Genomic DNA, 16258 nt, shown 5'->3' on the forward strand with positions numbered 1-16258 from the left:
GCTTTGTTTGAAATCAGCTTTTAGTCACCGGCATGTCTTTGACACTCACAGGATGGTGGATACCTCATCTGTTTCTGCTTCCCCCTTTGTGACAGCTGACTGATCTCAACATTTCCAGGAGGGATCTCAATGGACTGAGCATTCACAACTGAGAGCAGTAGTTCTTATCCTGGAACATTCTAGAATCACCACTGCCTACCCTCCATTTGGTCCATTCCAATGCAGTCAGACTCTGGCAGTGATACCTGGTACTGGTATTTTTGCTCAGGGCCTCAGGTAATTCCAATGAGTAGCCAGGACTGAGAATGATCCTTAGACTGATAATTTATGGAAGACTAGAGAGCAGAGGATGACAAAAACAGGGTTTTCATGACCTTCTACTTAGGCCCCTTTTGCCTCACTTGACATTACTTTTGTCCCGTTGAAATCTACCCACCCTACTGTGTCTGCATCCAATTTCTATTCATGAGAATAATCCATCCATTCTGAAAATGAAATGTTCAAATAGGATATGGTATACAGTCTAGGATTTTCCAATGATTTAATTATCTAATTACTCCAGCTGGCTGCCAAGCACAAATGATTTCATTCACTTTCACTATTTTATCACACAATTCAAAGAACGCTTGAATTTCTAATTCAATTTTTTGTCCTTCTGAGACTGTTCTAGAGAGTTTCGTATATCTCCAATGATAGCTCCATTACTGGACTTATAATCACTCTGGGGTTGCTCTTCATTTTTGGTGTAAAATAATACACGGGCTGAAGGAGCATTGGTGCTGAAATAGCTTAATTATCCTAAATTGTTTTTATCTTAAATAGACTCCCCTGACTGAAAAGGCAGAAGTTTGAGCAGGAAGAAAGCAAAAGGGGACCCCAAGAATATAAAGACAGAGGCAGAAAGAATAGAGCCAGGTTAGGAAACAAAGCGCTTTCCCCGTGTGCCTGCTACTTGGAACTGCACAAACTCCCGAGCTCAAAAGCACATTTGTTCATTGTTCTTTATTCCCAGAAAGCCAGAAAAGTTGAACAATGAAGAAACTTGTGTGGTTAAGATAGCATTCCTAGACACTGACCAAAGAACTTCTTTGTTTAAGAAAGCTACTCTCCTGTACTGAGCCGCTGCAGCTCACGGGTTTTGCAAGGAGAGGCCAGCAGTGGGAAGTCCCTCCCAGCCAGTGGGAGGATGACACAATGTCAGCCACCAACAGGGTGATGCTACAGCCAGACATCATAGCCTTGGTACCAAATTCACCCTCTGACGCCTATGAAGTATCCAGGGGGAAGAGTGATATTTACGCTAAAGCAATTCTATCTTGTCCCCAAACCCACAAATGTTCACTTTTGAGAGCAGTTAGGTACTTCCAGACAAATCATACATTTATTTTTCTTGTGAGCGTCCAATGAGGACGGCACAATTTCCAAATGGCCAGCAGATGGCGCCAAAGGCAGGCGCAGCGGGAGGAGGGGCTTAACCTCCAGTGACCCCAGGTAAGCTGGCAGGTGTGTCCTGTGGCCTGCAGAGTACTAAGTCGTTGGTTTTTAACTACTTTCCAACATTTTAAAATAGAGTAATTCATATAAAACCTGTATTTCCAGATTTGCTTGCAGTATTGAAACATCTATTAATAGAAACGCTGGACTCTAATTCCATCGGGTTAAGAGCTGGCTGGAGCTGAGTGGCGACTGTCCTTTAAAGGAACTGATTTCCCATTGTCCTCCTGCTTCACTTGCCGTCACTGCCTAGACACTGAAGACATGTGACTTTGTCACCTCTGCATACAACCCCAGCCCAACCTGTACGTTGCATTTCATTGCAAAGTGTTTTTAAAATTGCAAAGCCATGAAGAGCTAATGCAAAGCATGTGGGACTTCGTCGATGACATGACTCAGAAGAAGATTTAAATTAATTTGCATTTGATGTCCAAGTGTCTGGGACGTTGCCTGAGAGACAGCAGCCTTGGGCAATGTGATCTGTTCTAGCAACTCTCTCTTTTTCTTTCAATTTTTCTTTTCTTTTTTTTTTCTTTCCAGTATAATCATTCCTGAGATCTTTTAATTTTTAGAGGCAGGGGCTCGCTTTGTCGCCCAGGCTGGAGAGCAGTGGTGTGGTCACAGCTCACTGCAGCCTCTAACTCCTGGGCTCGAGTGATCCTCCTGCCTCAGCCTCCCGACTCACTGGGACTATAGGTATGCACCACCAGCTACCAGCTAATTTTGCTTATATTTTTAGAGGTGGGAGGGAGGTCTCACTAAGTTGCTCAGACTAGTCTCAAACCCCGGAGCCTCAAGTGATCCTCCTGCCTCCACTTCCCATCGCTGGGATTTTAGGCGTGAGCCACTGCGCCTGGCTTTCTACAAACTCTCAAGACCCAGGCTGGGGCCTCGTGGCAGGTCTGTCAAACCAGCTGCCTTTGTGTTTGTTCTCTGCAAGGCAGAGGGTAAGGGGACATCATTTCCTAGACTTCATCAGGTGGTGAAAAACGTAGGGCTCATGCCACCCGCACGCTGGAGGGAGGGCAGAACTGTGACCTCATACAGAGACGCTCAGACCCACCTTCTTCTTAATGACAACGAGGAGACTGCATGTTGTGCTTTGGCACATATATGGGATTTGCTGACCAAGACTCGTGGCATGAAGGGTCACATTCCCTCCCCTTTGACTCCCACGTAGCTCGTATCTTCCTTCGCAGTGGAAAGGGGCAAGGAAGAGATGGACCTCACACTTTAAATGAAATGCAGATGTTTTTCTTAACAAATCATCCTTGGTGGCTTTTTCTCTTTTGGTTTCATGTTCTCGTCTAAACTCATCATTCTAAATGCATCACACTTCCTTGCAAAAAAAAAGAAGGTGTGGGCGACTGTCCACCCTGTGCCTGCTCACTGCGGGGGGGAGGGGACGGGGGAGGGGACGGCGCCCACACGCTGTCAGCATTAACTGGCTGCTGGTGTGATCCAGTGGGGTTCCCCTCCCTCCGACTCTTTTGCAAAAGCAGATGTGGAATAGTTTCTTCCTGGTAAAAGCATGCACAGCTTGAAGAAGGCGTCACGGACTGACCACAGTCACGGCAGGTGCCTCTAGACCAGGGCTATGCAGGCGACAGAGGACACCAGGTGGCCACGGTCCGACTCTCCAGGTCCTCGGTTAACCCTGGGCTAAGGACGCTAGAAAGAGCCCGGGGAAGGCGCGGGGGAGTTGAGGACAAGGGGTGAGGCGAGAGAGGAGCAGAAAGGCGACCCAGGGCGGCCGGGCCAGGGGTGCGACGGGGACAGCGCCATACCTGGAGCTGCCGCATCTGCTGCAGCTGGAGCCGGAGCTCGGCCACGCTCCGCCTCATGTCCAGCAGGCTCGCGTGGATGGCGGAGGCGGCCGCAGGCGGGGCCTGGCCGGGGGTCGCCGGGGGCTCCAGGGGGCCGAGGGTCTTCCCGCCAGACACGTGGGCAGTTCCTAGGAGAAAAGAGCGGCAGAGCACCTAAGAAGGCCAGAAAAGAAAGCCCAGGCCACAAGTCCCGTCCCAACGCAGGTCACTGCGCAGCTCTAGAAACACCCATTTCTTTCATTAAGAAAAAAAATGATGGACCATGTAACGTTATGTGCACAGTCTGCAAAACTCCAGAAGTTCTAGAAGTCTCGTGCTAGAGGAAGGCAGGCCACAGAGCAGCAGCATGACAGCATGATGCCATGTTAAGGAAGCTGCTTGTGTTCCCATCTGCCCATATGTCTGTCTGTCTTGTATTTTTGACACAGAGTCTCGCTCTTTTATCCTTACTAGAATGCAGTGGCATCAGCCTAGCCCACTGTAGCCTCAAACTCCTGGGCTCAAGCAATCCTCCTGCCTCAGCCTCCTGAGTAGCTTGCACTACAGGTGTGTATTGCCACTCTGGCTAATTTTTTCTATTTTTTGTAGATACAGGGTCTTGCTCTTGCTCAGGCTGGTCTTGAACTCCTGACCTCAACCGATCCTCCCCCCTTGGCCTCCCAGAGTGCTGGATTACAGGCGTGAGCCACTGTGTCCGGCCCTACCTACCTACCTATCTATCTATCTATCTATCTATCTATCTATCTATCTATCTATCTTTAAACACATAAGTTTGCAAAAGAAAAGTTTAGAAGTCTATACACCAAGGTTTTAATAGTATCTCTAGCTGTTGGTTTTCCAATATAAGTGTCACATTTTTTATTACAATTTTTTTTGTATTTTTAAATCTGTACAGTGATTCTCTGTAATTTCATAATAGAAAAAAATAATTTTAAAACCCTGAGACCTAACACAGAGTGCTTATGTGACCATTTCCTGCACAGTGACGTGTCGTTAAGGACATGCGCCTTTTTTCTGGGCAGAGATCGGGGATCGACTGATCACCAAGGGAACACGAACAAGAACTGGTACTGTCCTGAATGCCTTCAGGTTTCCAAAACCCCAAGATGCAGGACCCCTCTGCTAAGAAAATGAGGCATGATGCCAAAATGCTTCAGGAGAGCCATCCAAAAAAAACAACAGACAGCAACTCTTCCGACATTGTTTTCTAGCTACCGTAAACATTTGCTCCTTGAATTCAACTTAAATAATCTTCCTGTATTTCCCAAGTCTATCCAGGAAGGGCCTCGCGTCACCAAGTTTGTCTCTGAAATGACTCACAGAGAACCCCAAGTGGGCCAACAGGCTCAGCAGGGTTTAAGGTACAGGGAGGAAAATGAAGGGCTGTTTTCCTTTTAGGAAAACTCGATTCTATGGAACAGGGCCCTGGAATCGGTTCGGATCCACATTCCCCATGCACACACATGCACACACACGTGCACACACGCTTTCTTCCGCTCAGTTTCCTTCCTGTAACGGGAAGGTGGCATCTCTGTCCCAGCCCGGCTGGCCTTGCAGGACAGCACGCGGCCGGTTATTTGCATACTGTGGCGTGGTCACAGCACGGTAGCCTGTCCCTCCAACCTGGCGCTGCCACCGCGCGATCCCTCCCCAGCACACACACCCTGGCAGAGGGTCAGCGGAGCCGCTGCCACGGGCTGACGGTGGCATGCGGGCGGGAGAGGAGGCCCCTCCAACTGTCCTCTTCCTTGCTTGGCCTCAGCGGCACCAGTGGGGAGCTGGTGGCTCAACGAGCCCCGCACCCTTGGGTGACTGTCCAAACAGCACCAGCCCCTCCAATGGCCTGTTGGGGAGTCAGCAGAGCAGGCCTGCAGGAGGTTTAAAGGACGGCCAAGGGGGCCCTGCAGACCAGGCATGTCGTGAGCTTTTTGTCACGCGGTCACTCACACCGTCACCAGTCATGGCTCTGATCGACTTCTGTTTGTTCTCCTACTGCCACCAGCCCCCCCAAAAAAATCACCCTCAAAAGAACAAGGTTGGCCACCTCTGCAATTGTTCAAAAGGATGCTGTCCAATTGTAAAGGTACTTACAATATCCAATCACATTTCCAGTGACAGCTGCATGTTAGAATTTTTTTTTTTTTTTTTTGAGACAGAGTCTCACACTCTGTTGCCCAGGCTAGAGTACTATGGCGTCAGCCTAGCTCACAGCAACCTCAAACTCCTGGGCTCAAGTGATCCTCCTGCCTCAGCCTCCCGAGTAGCTGGGACTACAGGCATGCGCCACCTTACCCAGATAATTTTTTTTCTATATATTTTTAGTTGGCCAATTAATTTCTATTTTCTTTCTTTTTTTTTTTTGGTAGAGATGGGGTCTCGCTCTTGCTCAGGCTGGTTTCGAACTCCTGACCTTGAGTGATCCTCCTGCCTCGGCCTCCCAGAGTGCTAGGATTACAGGCGTGCATGCGTGTCAGAATTCATTTAGTGCCTTCCGATGTTAATTGCTCTTAGATGGGATCGTGATCAATTGCAAGTTTTCCTTTTATAATCATTCAAATTACTTTATCCTCATTCCATTTCCTTCCATGTAAAATATGAATAGGAATATCTTCCTTGTAGGGTTACGTGTGTTAAATGATCTCATGCAGAGTATAAAACCCATGGAATGGCAATGAGATGGAAGGTTCCTTCTGTTCTCCTATATCCACAATAAACTACATATTCCTAAAGTAACCAGGAGTCTAGGTTTCCTTCTTTCATTTAATCTTGGCCAATTCTTGACTTCTAGATAATTCCATTTACTCCTCTACAGACCAGGGATAATACTTCCTGTCTTGTAGCTTACTTCCTAGGATTCTGGAGGAATTATTATGTTTTGTGCACTGCACAAGCTGCTATGGCAACCAGGCCCCTGTGGACAACATCTAGCCCTGACAGAACAGAACGAGCAAGTCTGAGCTCAGCAGAGACACGGGGAACGAGGCCACGTGTGTGCTGCCGGTGGCATCACGGACTGGCTCAGCCTTTCAGAAGAGAAAACTGGTGGCGTGTTGTCAGTGCTACTAAACTGTGCCTTTGGGCTGAGTGATTCTCTTTGGGAAATACAGCCGAGGAAATGGCACTTGCTCCTGCCCCGTGATCAAAAAGAAATTTACAAAAATTTTCAAAACAAAGAAATGAAACAACCTGTATGATCTTTAAAGGGATCGGGGTATCTTAATGTAAAAGAATGAGGTAACAAATGGCATGTGGACTATGTCGATGTGTATTACATGTGTGTGGATGTGTGTCACATGTGTGTGGACATGTGTTCAGGAGTTAATGAGTGACTGCGTGAAAACACTGATCCCAGGGCCTGGCACAAAGAAAGCACCTACTACGTGTATCCTGTTATTATTATTCCACAAAAAGCAAAAAGGAAGAAAAGGAGAACACAAAACAGCATCCGTATACTGATGAGAACCATAGTATCGGACACTAATTGTTTCTAGAATGGATTCCAGAGGGATGGAAGGTTTTAGTGTTTAGCAGCTCCCTTTTATTCCCTTAAATTCATAACACATTTTTTAAAAAAATAAATGAATAAATATCTCCAAAACAAACTGGCAACTGCACCGAAGACAAGTCTAGCAATTTCCATGAAATGATTCTCTGGCTGCGGCCAAGGCCACCGATTGATTTCTAAGCAAAACAACAAGCCCTGCCAGGGTCGGGGGCGCTGGCGAGGCGGTCCTGTCGGCTCTGCAGCTCAGCGGGGCTCGGCTAGCGCAGAAGCAGGGCCGCCGGGGGCCTAACCGAAGTCCCCAATTCGGTCCACTCTACCACGCCGCACAAAACTACACGCGTGGCTTCGCTAAGCGTGGGGTTCCACCCAACTTGCCATCTGCTTCCTGCGTAATCCAGTGTCTGAACACGTCCCTGCTAACGGTTGCTATTTCTACCCGATGGGAGGGAAGACCTCATCTTCTGTTTAGACGGCAGAAGACATTTGTCACACAGACCTCGTTACTGGTGACGCCACTGCTAACGGAACTGGGTCCTCTATCGGGGGAATGCTGGCATTTAAAAAGCAGGCCCAGGTCCAAGGGTACCTTCAGATCCTGCCTGGACACCTGGTCACTCCCTGTTGGCTCTTGCTCCTCCTCGTCCATTCCCATGTTGCTGCTGGGCTGACATCCTGCCTCAGCGTAGAACCTTCCAGTAGCTTCACTGCGGCGTACTTAGAACAATTTCTAAATTCCCTTGGCCCGGATGGCTCTTCTCCCCTCTAAGTCCTATTCCTCCTTCGGGCCCCAGTCTGTGTCACTTCCTCGGGGACACACCCTCAGTGCAGCCAGCCTTGTCGGAGAACACACTGGCTGCACACTAGAGAAAAAAGTGGTTTTCCTTGGGGGCCACGGTGTGTTATTACGAAAACAGAATAAAAACAAAATGATCCTTTCTAATTTAATGAACTATTTGTTATTTTTTTATTGCTCTCTGTGTTTTTTCCCCAATAAAAAAAGTAATAGAAAAACTTGAAAATGAGTAATGTAAAAAGTAATGTGAACACTTGAAAAAATAATTCATAAGGGTAAAGTGTTTTTCTTGACTTGTCAGGCTGAAGTGTAATTTAAAGGTAAACATAAATAGAAAAATGAAATGTATTGACTTCTATTTATTTAATCCACATTTTTAGAATCAGGCTGTCAATATGAATTGTAACAATAAAAACATCAATAAGTATGATTTTCACGAACCAACTGTAGGAGGGTTTTGCCCAGGTTTTGATTCACGAGGTCCCGGAGCTCAAAACTAGCATGAGTTAAATATAACTCACATGGCAGTTAATGTGTTAAACATTTATCCTGCACTTTTTAATACTCGGCCCACGTAAAGTTACTTGTTTCATTATCCATCTTCTGCGCAGGCAGCCCCGTGTCTCCATGAGGCCCACCGTAGGGCCACAGAAATGAGTAAGTGGGCGACTGAGTGAATGAATGAATGAATGAATAAATGAAGACTGACTGGAGAAGACACTGCTTCGCTCACTGGATCAATGACAAAATCTGCAACTTCAGCATAATCGGAAAAGGTGTGGAAGGGAGGGAGGTACCCAGGAAGCCACTGAAGTCACCCAAGTAGGGGACTTAGGGACTTGGGAAAGGTTAAACACTCTGAGACCAGCCGGGGCTGGCCCGAGGCCGTCCACCAGGCCTCCCGGAGCTCCGAGGAGCACTTGCTCACCTGCACCGTCCGTGTGGCTCCTGGCTGTGGTCTTCATCATCTTCTCGCTGAATAAAAGAGAGAGTGAGTTAGCTCTACGGTTTCCCGAAGGCCTTTTTCCCCCCATTCATTCACTATTCGAAGCAATTAGCAGTGATGGGATTAAGCGATGAAGGTATCTTAGCATCAGCACCATGACCGGCCAGATGGAAAAGGCTTCCCAGGTGTACGCCTGGCACCGGGGGTGGAATGCAGCCCAGAACACGTGACTTTCGGATGATGAGGACGTGGACACCGAGGATGGCGGTTGCAGGCGCAGTGCGGTGAGTGGTCCATGAAGCCACATGCACTGGGAAGCCCATTCAGCCTTCTTGGGCCAAAGTGGGACATTTGACCAAGAATTACCAGAAGAAACAAACAAAACGAAGCAAATAAAAAAAACAAAAACCCACCCATGATTCATAGAGATGTGAATATTTTCAGCCTTGAAATGATTACAAGGAAACAGATTTGAATGAATGAATTATCTTAATGATTAAAGAGAAACAGATCAAATTATTTTTTTTATTGGTTTGTTTTCTTCTTCTTTTTTTTTTTTTTTACCTAGATGAATCTTTGCTATTACTTGCAATGGGCCCTTTAAAAAGTGCAGACTGCACCAGGCCAGTTAAACTGGCAATCTGTTTCTCCATGGCTTGCATCCTTTCTCTGCAAAACAAGAGAATTGTTTGTTAAAGCTCTGTTGACTTTCAGACTGGTTTTTCTAGGTAAATGATCCACCTGACGGTTATAAAAACGTCCTCCCTAGAAGGCCGCCAAAGTTCACCAAGCCTGGCTCAGGGACGTGAACAGTCTGCAAAGTCCCCAGCCGAGGTCAAGATGCGATGATCACAGTCTAGCATCAAAGCCAGTCACCTCACTGCAAAGACACCTTGCAAACCAGCGGAGGCCTCCCCAGAAACTGAAAAACATCTCCCTCGGAAACGGCTCTGCATGTCGCGTGTTTTTGAGCCTTTCAGCGCTGCTTCCCTCATTTCACCCTGGGAGAATGGGCCCCTGTCTAGCGCCAGCGACGTCCCAGGCCAGGTGCTGCCCAGCTGCACGCACGTCTAAGCGAGCCCCTCTGCGGGGAGGCTGCTGGGTGGTTTTGGTGAAAATGATGGCGATGTCTGTCGCAGGTACAGTGACATTCGCTTTACAGCTTGGGGGCAACACAAACACATGCATGTCTCTTTTTAAGACTGTGGAAAAATAGGATTGAAATCAATGTACGATTTGAGGGTAGACGATTCTCAATCGAATGTCGTAGGAACTTTAGCCTGGGGGCTTCCATGGGATCCAGCAGGAAAATGAATGTCCCTAACAACTTGGTCATCGCGAGACATTAGTGAAAAATTCCTTCAATGATTTACTCTGTGCAAATAAATGCTGTATCTCTCTCTTTGGAGCTCTCTGATGCTACATCATAGTTCGTGTTGTGTTTGAAAGAGGCTCACATTTCTGGACCTCAGACAATGCATGTTTCATAGAACCATCGCCATTATTTTCAATACTGTATAAAAACGATGTGACCTCATGTGAATTCAGTTATATGTACGTAGTAGTTCCAAACAGTCAAATAAGAGAGGGGAGAAGAGTGCTGTGTGTTAGTTTTTTGTTTTGTTTTGTTTTGTTTTGCTTTTGGTCTTTTGAGATAGGCTCTTATTCTTGTCGCCCAGGCTAGAATGCAGGGGCCTCATCGCAGCTCACAGCAACCTCCAACTCCTGGGCTCAAGCAATCCTCCTGCCTCAGCCTCCCGAGTAGCTGGGACTGCAGGCACACACCACCATGCCCGGCTAATTATTATTATTATTTTCCTAGAGACAGGGTCTCACTTTGTTGCTCAGGCTAGTCTCGAACTCCTGGGCTCAAGTGATCCTCCTGCCTCGGACTCCCAAAGTGCTGGGATTTCAGGTGTGAGCCATTGCGCCTGGTGGAGCAGCTTAAATAGTGTGGGCATCTTACTTGCGATTGTCCCCATGAGCAGGTGTCCCAGTGTGAGCCTGATAGAAGAGAAGAGACCTCGCTCCTCACTGTGGGTCTCTGTCCCATGGGCCGCTAGTGTGGGCGACAGGGGTTCCTATGCTACAAACAACACATGTATACGCTGTGGGTTTGAAACACAAGCCAACCGCTTCATCTGTTCCCAGTGGAAACCATACCGGTTGGTGGTCTGCTCTTTCACTAGAAAAAACAGACTGGGTAAGTTGGGCTTACTGAGAGATGGTACCACCTGTATCCTGAACTTTAAGGCAATCAAGAGCATTTTTAAGGGTAATTTTGTCCACATACAGCTTTGTGAGCTTGAGTTTTGTCTTTGGAACATAACCCTTACACCGTAGGAAACACTGAACTTGGTTTTGCAAAAATTACGAACTTCTGACGTCAGAACTGTGTGCATTTCTTTTAGTTTAAAATTGATGGTTCTGTCACTACACTGAGTTTCCTGGCATACAGTCTGGATAGTTAATGATCTTAAACCCACCAAGGATGAGGAAAAACATCGAACAATTTAAGTATTAACAGTACAATCTCTCTGTTCTAATAGAGTGGGAAGAAGAAATCTCACACGGTGAGGGTGGAAATCTCTCTCCACGGAGGAACTTCGCAACTGTTTCCAGGTATATCAGTCACTGCTACACGTGTGAGCTGCAGAGCATTTCATTCATACCTGTGTTCTTGGAGTCCTTTTTGCCATAAAGGGTTCATGTGCCGGAGAGAAAAATTAGTAAGAAATTCAAATAAGGAAAACAGGTTAGTAAATACCCATTGGAAATCCCAAGTGTACTGACCCAAGTCACAATGGCACCCCAGAAACGATGGGGGTGGTGAATGATCATGCTGCCTGCCACATGGGAGACACGGACTCACACCAACTCTCAGGACATGAATGACTTCCTTGGGGAAACGCTCAGGTGAACAGGTGACAGTTGCCCAGCACCCGCATTCATCTCACAGGGGCTCTGTCCACGGCGGAGCTAGAAGTCAAACGAACGGCCCCGAGAGTGGAGTTGAATTTAGAGCTACCTTGAGTTGCACTAGTTTGTTACGCTTATTCAATCCTAGGCAAATGCAAAGGATATTTCTTTAAGAAAAAAAAAAAGTGGCATGACATTTTTAGGGTCTAGCCATCTTTGGTTAGGAAGTGGCTTAAAGGGTTCCACACAGCTGGCGTGTGGGAAACAAAGGCGTGGTGGCAACCTAAGTGACATGCGGAAGACAGTAATATTAAGAAATGCAAGAAACAGGTAGGTCTCATTATGTAGAGACTAAACGAGACTCTGCTAAGAGGGAGAAGGCAGAAGACGGTCCTGGGATTCCCACACTGGCCACAGGCACGCTGCTGATCAGGGCTAAACTGGTGTTCTTTCGGATCCCTCTCTGGTCTGCAGGTTTCATTACCTTGCCCACCAAAGAAGAGCAGCAGCATTAAAAATGGAAACAAAGCACCCAAAGCATTCCAGATAAAAGACATGCATCTTCAACTGATTCATCATTGTGGTCAGAATTGTAGAATGTTACAGCACAGTGGCCAGGCGCAGTGGCTCACGCCTGTAATCCCAGCACTTTGGGAGGTTGAGGCAGAAGGATTGCTTAAGGCCAGGAATTCAAGATTGGCCTGGGCAACATAGTGAGACCCCATCTCTACAAAAAATTAAAAACTAGCTGGGCGTGGTGGCACACGCCTGTAGTCCCAACTACTGGGGAGGCTGAGTCACAGGATGGCTTGAGCCCAGGAGGCCGAGGTTGCAGTGAGCTATGATTGCACCACTGCACTACAGTCTGGGTGACAGAGAGAGACCCTGTCTCTAAAAATAACTAAACAAAAAACAAAGAAACAAAAAAGAATGTTACAGCAGAGGCCAGGGCATCTCCACATGGGAGTCCATAGAGCTTTATGCAAATATGCCTTTGGCATTTTCCCCCGGCTCAATGGGTACTTGGCTTTTCCTAGATAACAGTTTTAGGGTGCAGAGAAACACACACCCCAAATGGCATCCCACTCTCCTTGTTCAGGGGTGGTACTGACCGAGTTGCAGAATGGCCTGGCATGAGCGTTTGGATGTTTTGGAGCAAAAGTGCTGCCTGCACCCAGTGCAGGTGTCCACGTGTTTAGCTCAGTTTTCTGTGTCCACGAAGAAGGGAGCAAATGCTCCCTGGGTGGCCTCCTGCAAGATCTGTCACCTACAGGGCCACCAGGAAAAAGATGTGATGCGTCAGAGATACTGAGTCAGGCAGCTGCTCATCTGACATCCTCCCTGGAGAGCTGGGATGCTTGAGCTTGGGGACAGGTGGGGGTGAGCCTCTACCTTTGCCCAGGAAACCAGGGCGAGACCCGTGTGCAGGGAAGGCCGCTGCACATGCAGCACCGCGTAACTGCGCACGCCCCGCCAGCCCGGCCAAGGCCACTCTATAAAAATACAATCTTTGTGACACACGGTAATGAGAAAACTTTTGCTCTCCTGTTTAATCATCAAACTGTTTCTGGTTTCAGGATTCATTTTCGGGAGATTATCTGATTTATAAATTCATAAATAAGATTGTATTTCCATTTCATGGTTGGTAATCTGGAAACAATTTTATGGTTTAACTCAATTACAGCAACTGGAAACCTACGCCGCCTTCTCCCATGACGGAACGTTATGAAGTCTGCTTTAATGTGAGAGGGAAAAAAGTGAAGTGCAGGGGAAGAAGGGACAGGCACACAACCCTGTCATTTTACTGCAATGGCGATTTTCTGTGCTAATCATTAGGATAGTAAACATGCTTAGGCTAATTCTTGCCAATGCCGCTTGGTTTAAGGTATTACAGGACTGGTGTAATTACTGTTGAAAAGATGGTTTAGAAATGATTTCATAAACCATTTTATATCATTCCATAAACCATATTTATGTGATTAGTACGTACAGTCAACCAGTCATTTAGTGCCGTAAGTCGGCCTGGCTGAACGAATCTTCTCGGGGCCCAAACATAATATTAACACAAAATTCAAGTCAAATTCAGGAAAGTGCTGAGTCTAGTGTGAAAAGTCCCGATACTTCCACCAGCTTTCCTGCAAACTCCACGTCTGTCTGTGAAGACGAAGGAGAGCCAAACTGCTGGTGGCACCCTCTGAAGACAGATAAAAACAAGTCTGCATTTGGGGGACTAGTTTTAGCCAGTGGCTCCATTTATACAAGTTTCTTTTATTTAGTGAGCAATCGGAAAACATAGCATACAACTTTTTGATTCACGTTTCACCTTCAACATTTGTTTTCTGACTAGGGACTTATCTTGGTACTGACTGAGGCCTCATTAAGCCCGAATTAAGTCCTTATCGTATATCTAAGTCAGTTAATGGCTATTAAGAAACAAGCCAACACCATAACAAGTACCAGATTGGTGAATCCCCTATAAAGAGCCCTATAGGATGTCCGAAAGAGGTACCTAGAAGAGGTAGCTAAAACCAGACAACCAAGCTGATGTGATTAAACCTCAGTCAGAAGCATTAACCTTCCTAACCAACCAGTGACTAATTTTGAAAACCACAGTGACCAGGACTGGCATTTAGAGAGTACGCGCTAGGTGGTTCCTCAATTTAATTCTAGCTCTAATACTTTGCGATTTTTTTTTCCTGTTCTTGTTCATTTTCTCTCATCTTACCCCCTAGAAAGTGATAAATTATCAATCAATCAATGAACAAATATTTTTGAGCACTTAATACACTGACTGCCACACTAGAAAAAATGTTTTTTTCCTTGGGGCCAAGGTGTTTTATTACAAAAACAGAATAAAAACTTTGAAAACAAAATGATCCTTTGTGATTTACTGAAAAATTGGTGATTTTTTTATTGTTTTCTGTGCTTGAGTTATATGCAACTTGAAAACTAGTTCATGTGACTCCCAAAGTGACAAGATGTGTGAGTTAAATGTTTCACGAGGCCCCGGGCTCAAAACTAGCATGAGTTAAATACAACTCACAATACAATTCGCAAGGCAGTGAATGTGTTAGTATGTGCTAGGTAACATGCTAGCTGCTACTCACACAGCAAAGAGCAAAATATCATTTCTAAACACTGCCTTCTTTTCACATTGTCAATTTTTTTTTTCCTGGGAGAAATCTAACTGAACTAAAACCCTTTAGTCTTGGCAGTGCTGCGGGCATTTTCCAAAATTGAATAGTGAACAGGTTTAAAGCTAGGCTATGCCCTTGTTTGTTCATGCCCTGATTCTTTGGAATGAGGGGGGAAAAAAAAACCAAAGTAATTAAAGACACTGTTTTCAGATGAGTTCAACAAAACACTGGAATTCAAATCATCTGAATTTGTGGTAAAGCTTCAGATACGACTCTGAGCAATGAACTTTCTGTTTCTGCCTGAAGTTAACCTACTGGTGGAAAAGCTGCATAACTAAAGATGCTGTTTCAGAAACTGATGAATTTTACTTCCCATCGAAATATCTAGATTAGGGAGACGTTGATGCAGCTCACGGCAAATGCTGCTATCTCTCCCTGAACCCTCTTGCTTGTGGGGTGAGCTGATGGCGCAGAATGTTCTGTGGTCCCTACAAGGCACCTTGACACCTGCCCTGCTTCTGAATTCTGGATTCCTCAGCCCTGAGCTCCCTACCAGCATCCGGATGCTCTCTCACATGCCTGGTGGCCAGACACTCCGGTCTGCCCCACGCCGGCCGCTGTCTTCCATGGCTTCAACATCTGCACCAAGAACCCTTTCCAAGTTTGGCCTTAATGGATCCTCAAACTCGTCTTCACAGCCATCCTCTGACCTTGAATTCTAACCAGCAATGGTTTTACAGTCTAGGTCTGAAATTCCAAAATCCCCGCTAAGCCTAGCAATCTTTTGTCACCTTTGGTTCCATTATTCATACACACTAGCCCTTTCCCTGCAGACCAGCCTGACTTCCATCCACCTTCAATACTATCTGCGTGGTCTCCGTTGATTTTTCCTGTCCCTCCCAACAGGGACACTTTCCACACTATCCTGACGGGACGCTCTTGTTTCTGGGCTATTCCTCAGCCTTGCATTTCCGTGCTAGACTGACTCGGCTTTCTGACCCACTGAGAGCAATAAACGGGGGGAAACGGTCCCTGTGTCCCTTATGTTTCCAAGTCAGGGAAGAGGCCGTGACCAAACCGAAAGGGTTCATCTGAAATGCTCTGCATTTCACCCATGATGCAGGAAGACAGACACATTTAAGCACACCTGTTAAAAAAAAAAAAAAAAAAAAAAAAACAGGCAAAAAAGAAGTTCACAAGGATCTAGGGGGAACAAGCTATTTCTAACCTTTCTCCATAAATTCACTGAGGCATCGCGAGAATGAAAGTTTATCATCAGATGTGAAGAGGGACTGGTATTCCAGTCACAGAGATGGTGGTATTCCCACTAACAAACAGTCTTCACACACTCGGAGGGGTGCTGTTCATTTTCCTAACATCCCCGGGAGATGTTTGATTAGCAGTGTCAACAGCAGTGCCCTTCAACAACCACTTTGAGTGTGGGCATCGTGACAGCACTGGGGTCCAACGATGCCAGCATCTTCCTTCCAGACCGCGGGCTTCAGACGAGCTGGCGTGGGGGGCACATGGCTCCACTCCTGCCGGGATCCTGTGGGGCTCCCATGCTCTTGGCGCTAGCAACAAAGTGCTCCAGGATGATAGAGACAGAATAGTGGGCTGGGGAAGAACAGATCCTCC

General features: G+C 46.5%; 1 protein-coding gene across 7 annotated transcripts in view; it reads right to left on the reverse strand.

The window, feature by feature from the left end:
• The window catches only part of KIAA1217 (KIAA1217 ortholog), a 300585-nt gene that overhangs the window by 39901 nt on the left and 244426 nt on the right, over window positions 1-16258 (reverse strand). For 4 of the 7 annotated variants that reach the window (XM_075997479.1, XM_075997478.1, XM_075997477.1 and 1 more), the window contains exons 7-8: window positions 8547-8593; window positions 3282-3448 (exon numbers count right to left, since the gene is read on the reverse strand). In XM_075997479.1, coding sequence (XP_075853594.1) covers window positions 3282-3448; window positions 8547-8593 — 214 coding nt within the window. Of the gene's footprint in view, window positions 1-3281; window positions 3449-8546; window positions 8594-9128; window positions 9234-16258 lie in introns of all 7 variants that reach the window. The other 3 variants (XM_075997480.1, XM_075997476.1, XM_075997475.1) reach the window with 1 other exon arrangement.

Source organism: Microcebus murinus, chromosome 25 (genome assembly GCF_040939455.1).
Source record: "Microcebus murinus isolate Inina chromosome 25, M.murinus_Inina_mat1.0, whole genome shotgun sequence".
NCBI lineage: Eukaryota > Metazoa > Chordata > Mammalia > Primates > Cheirogaleidae > Microcebus > Microcebus murinus.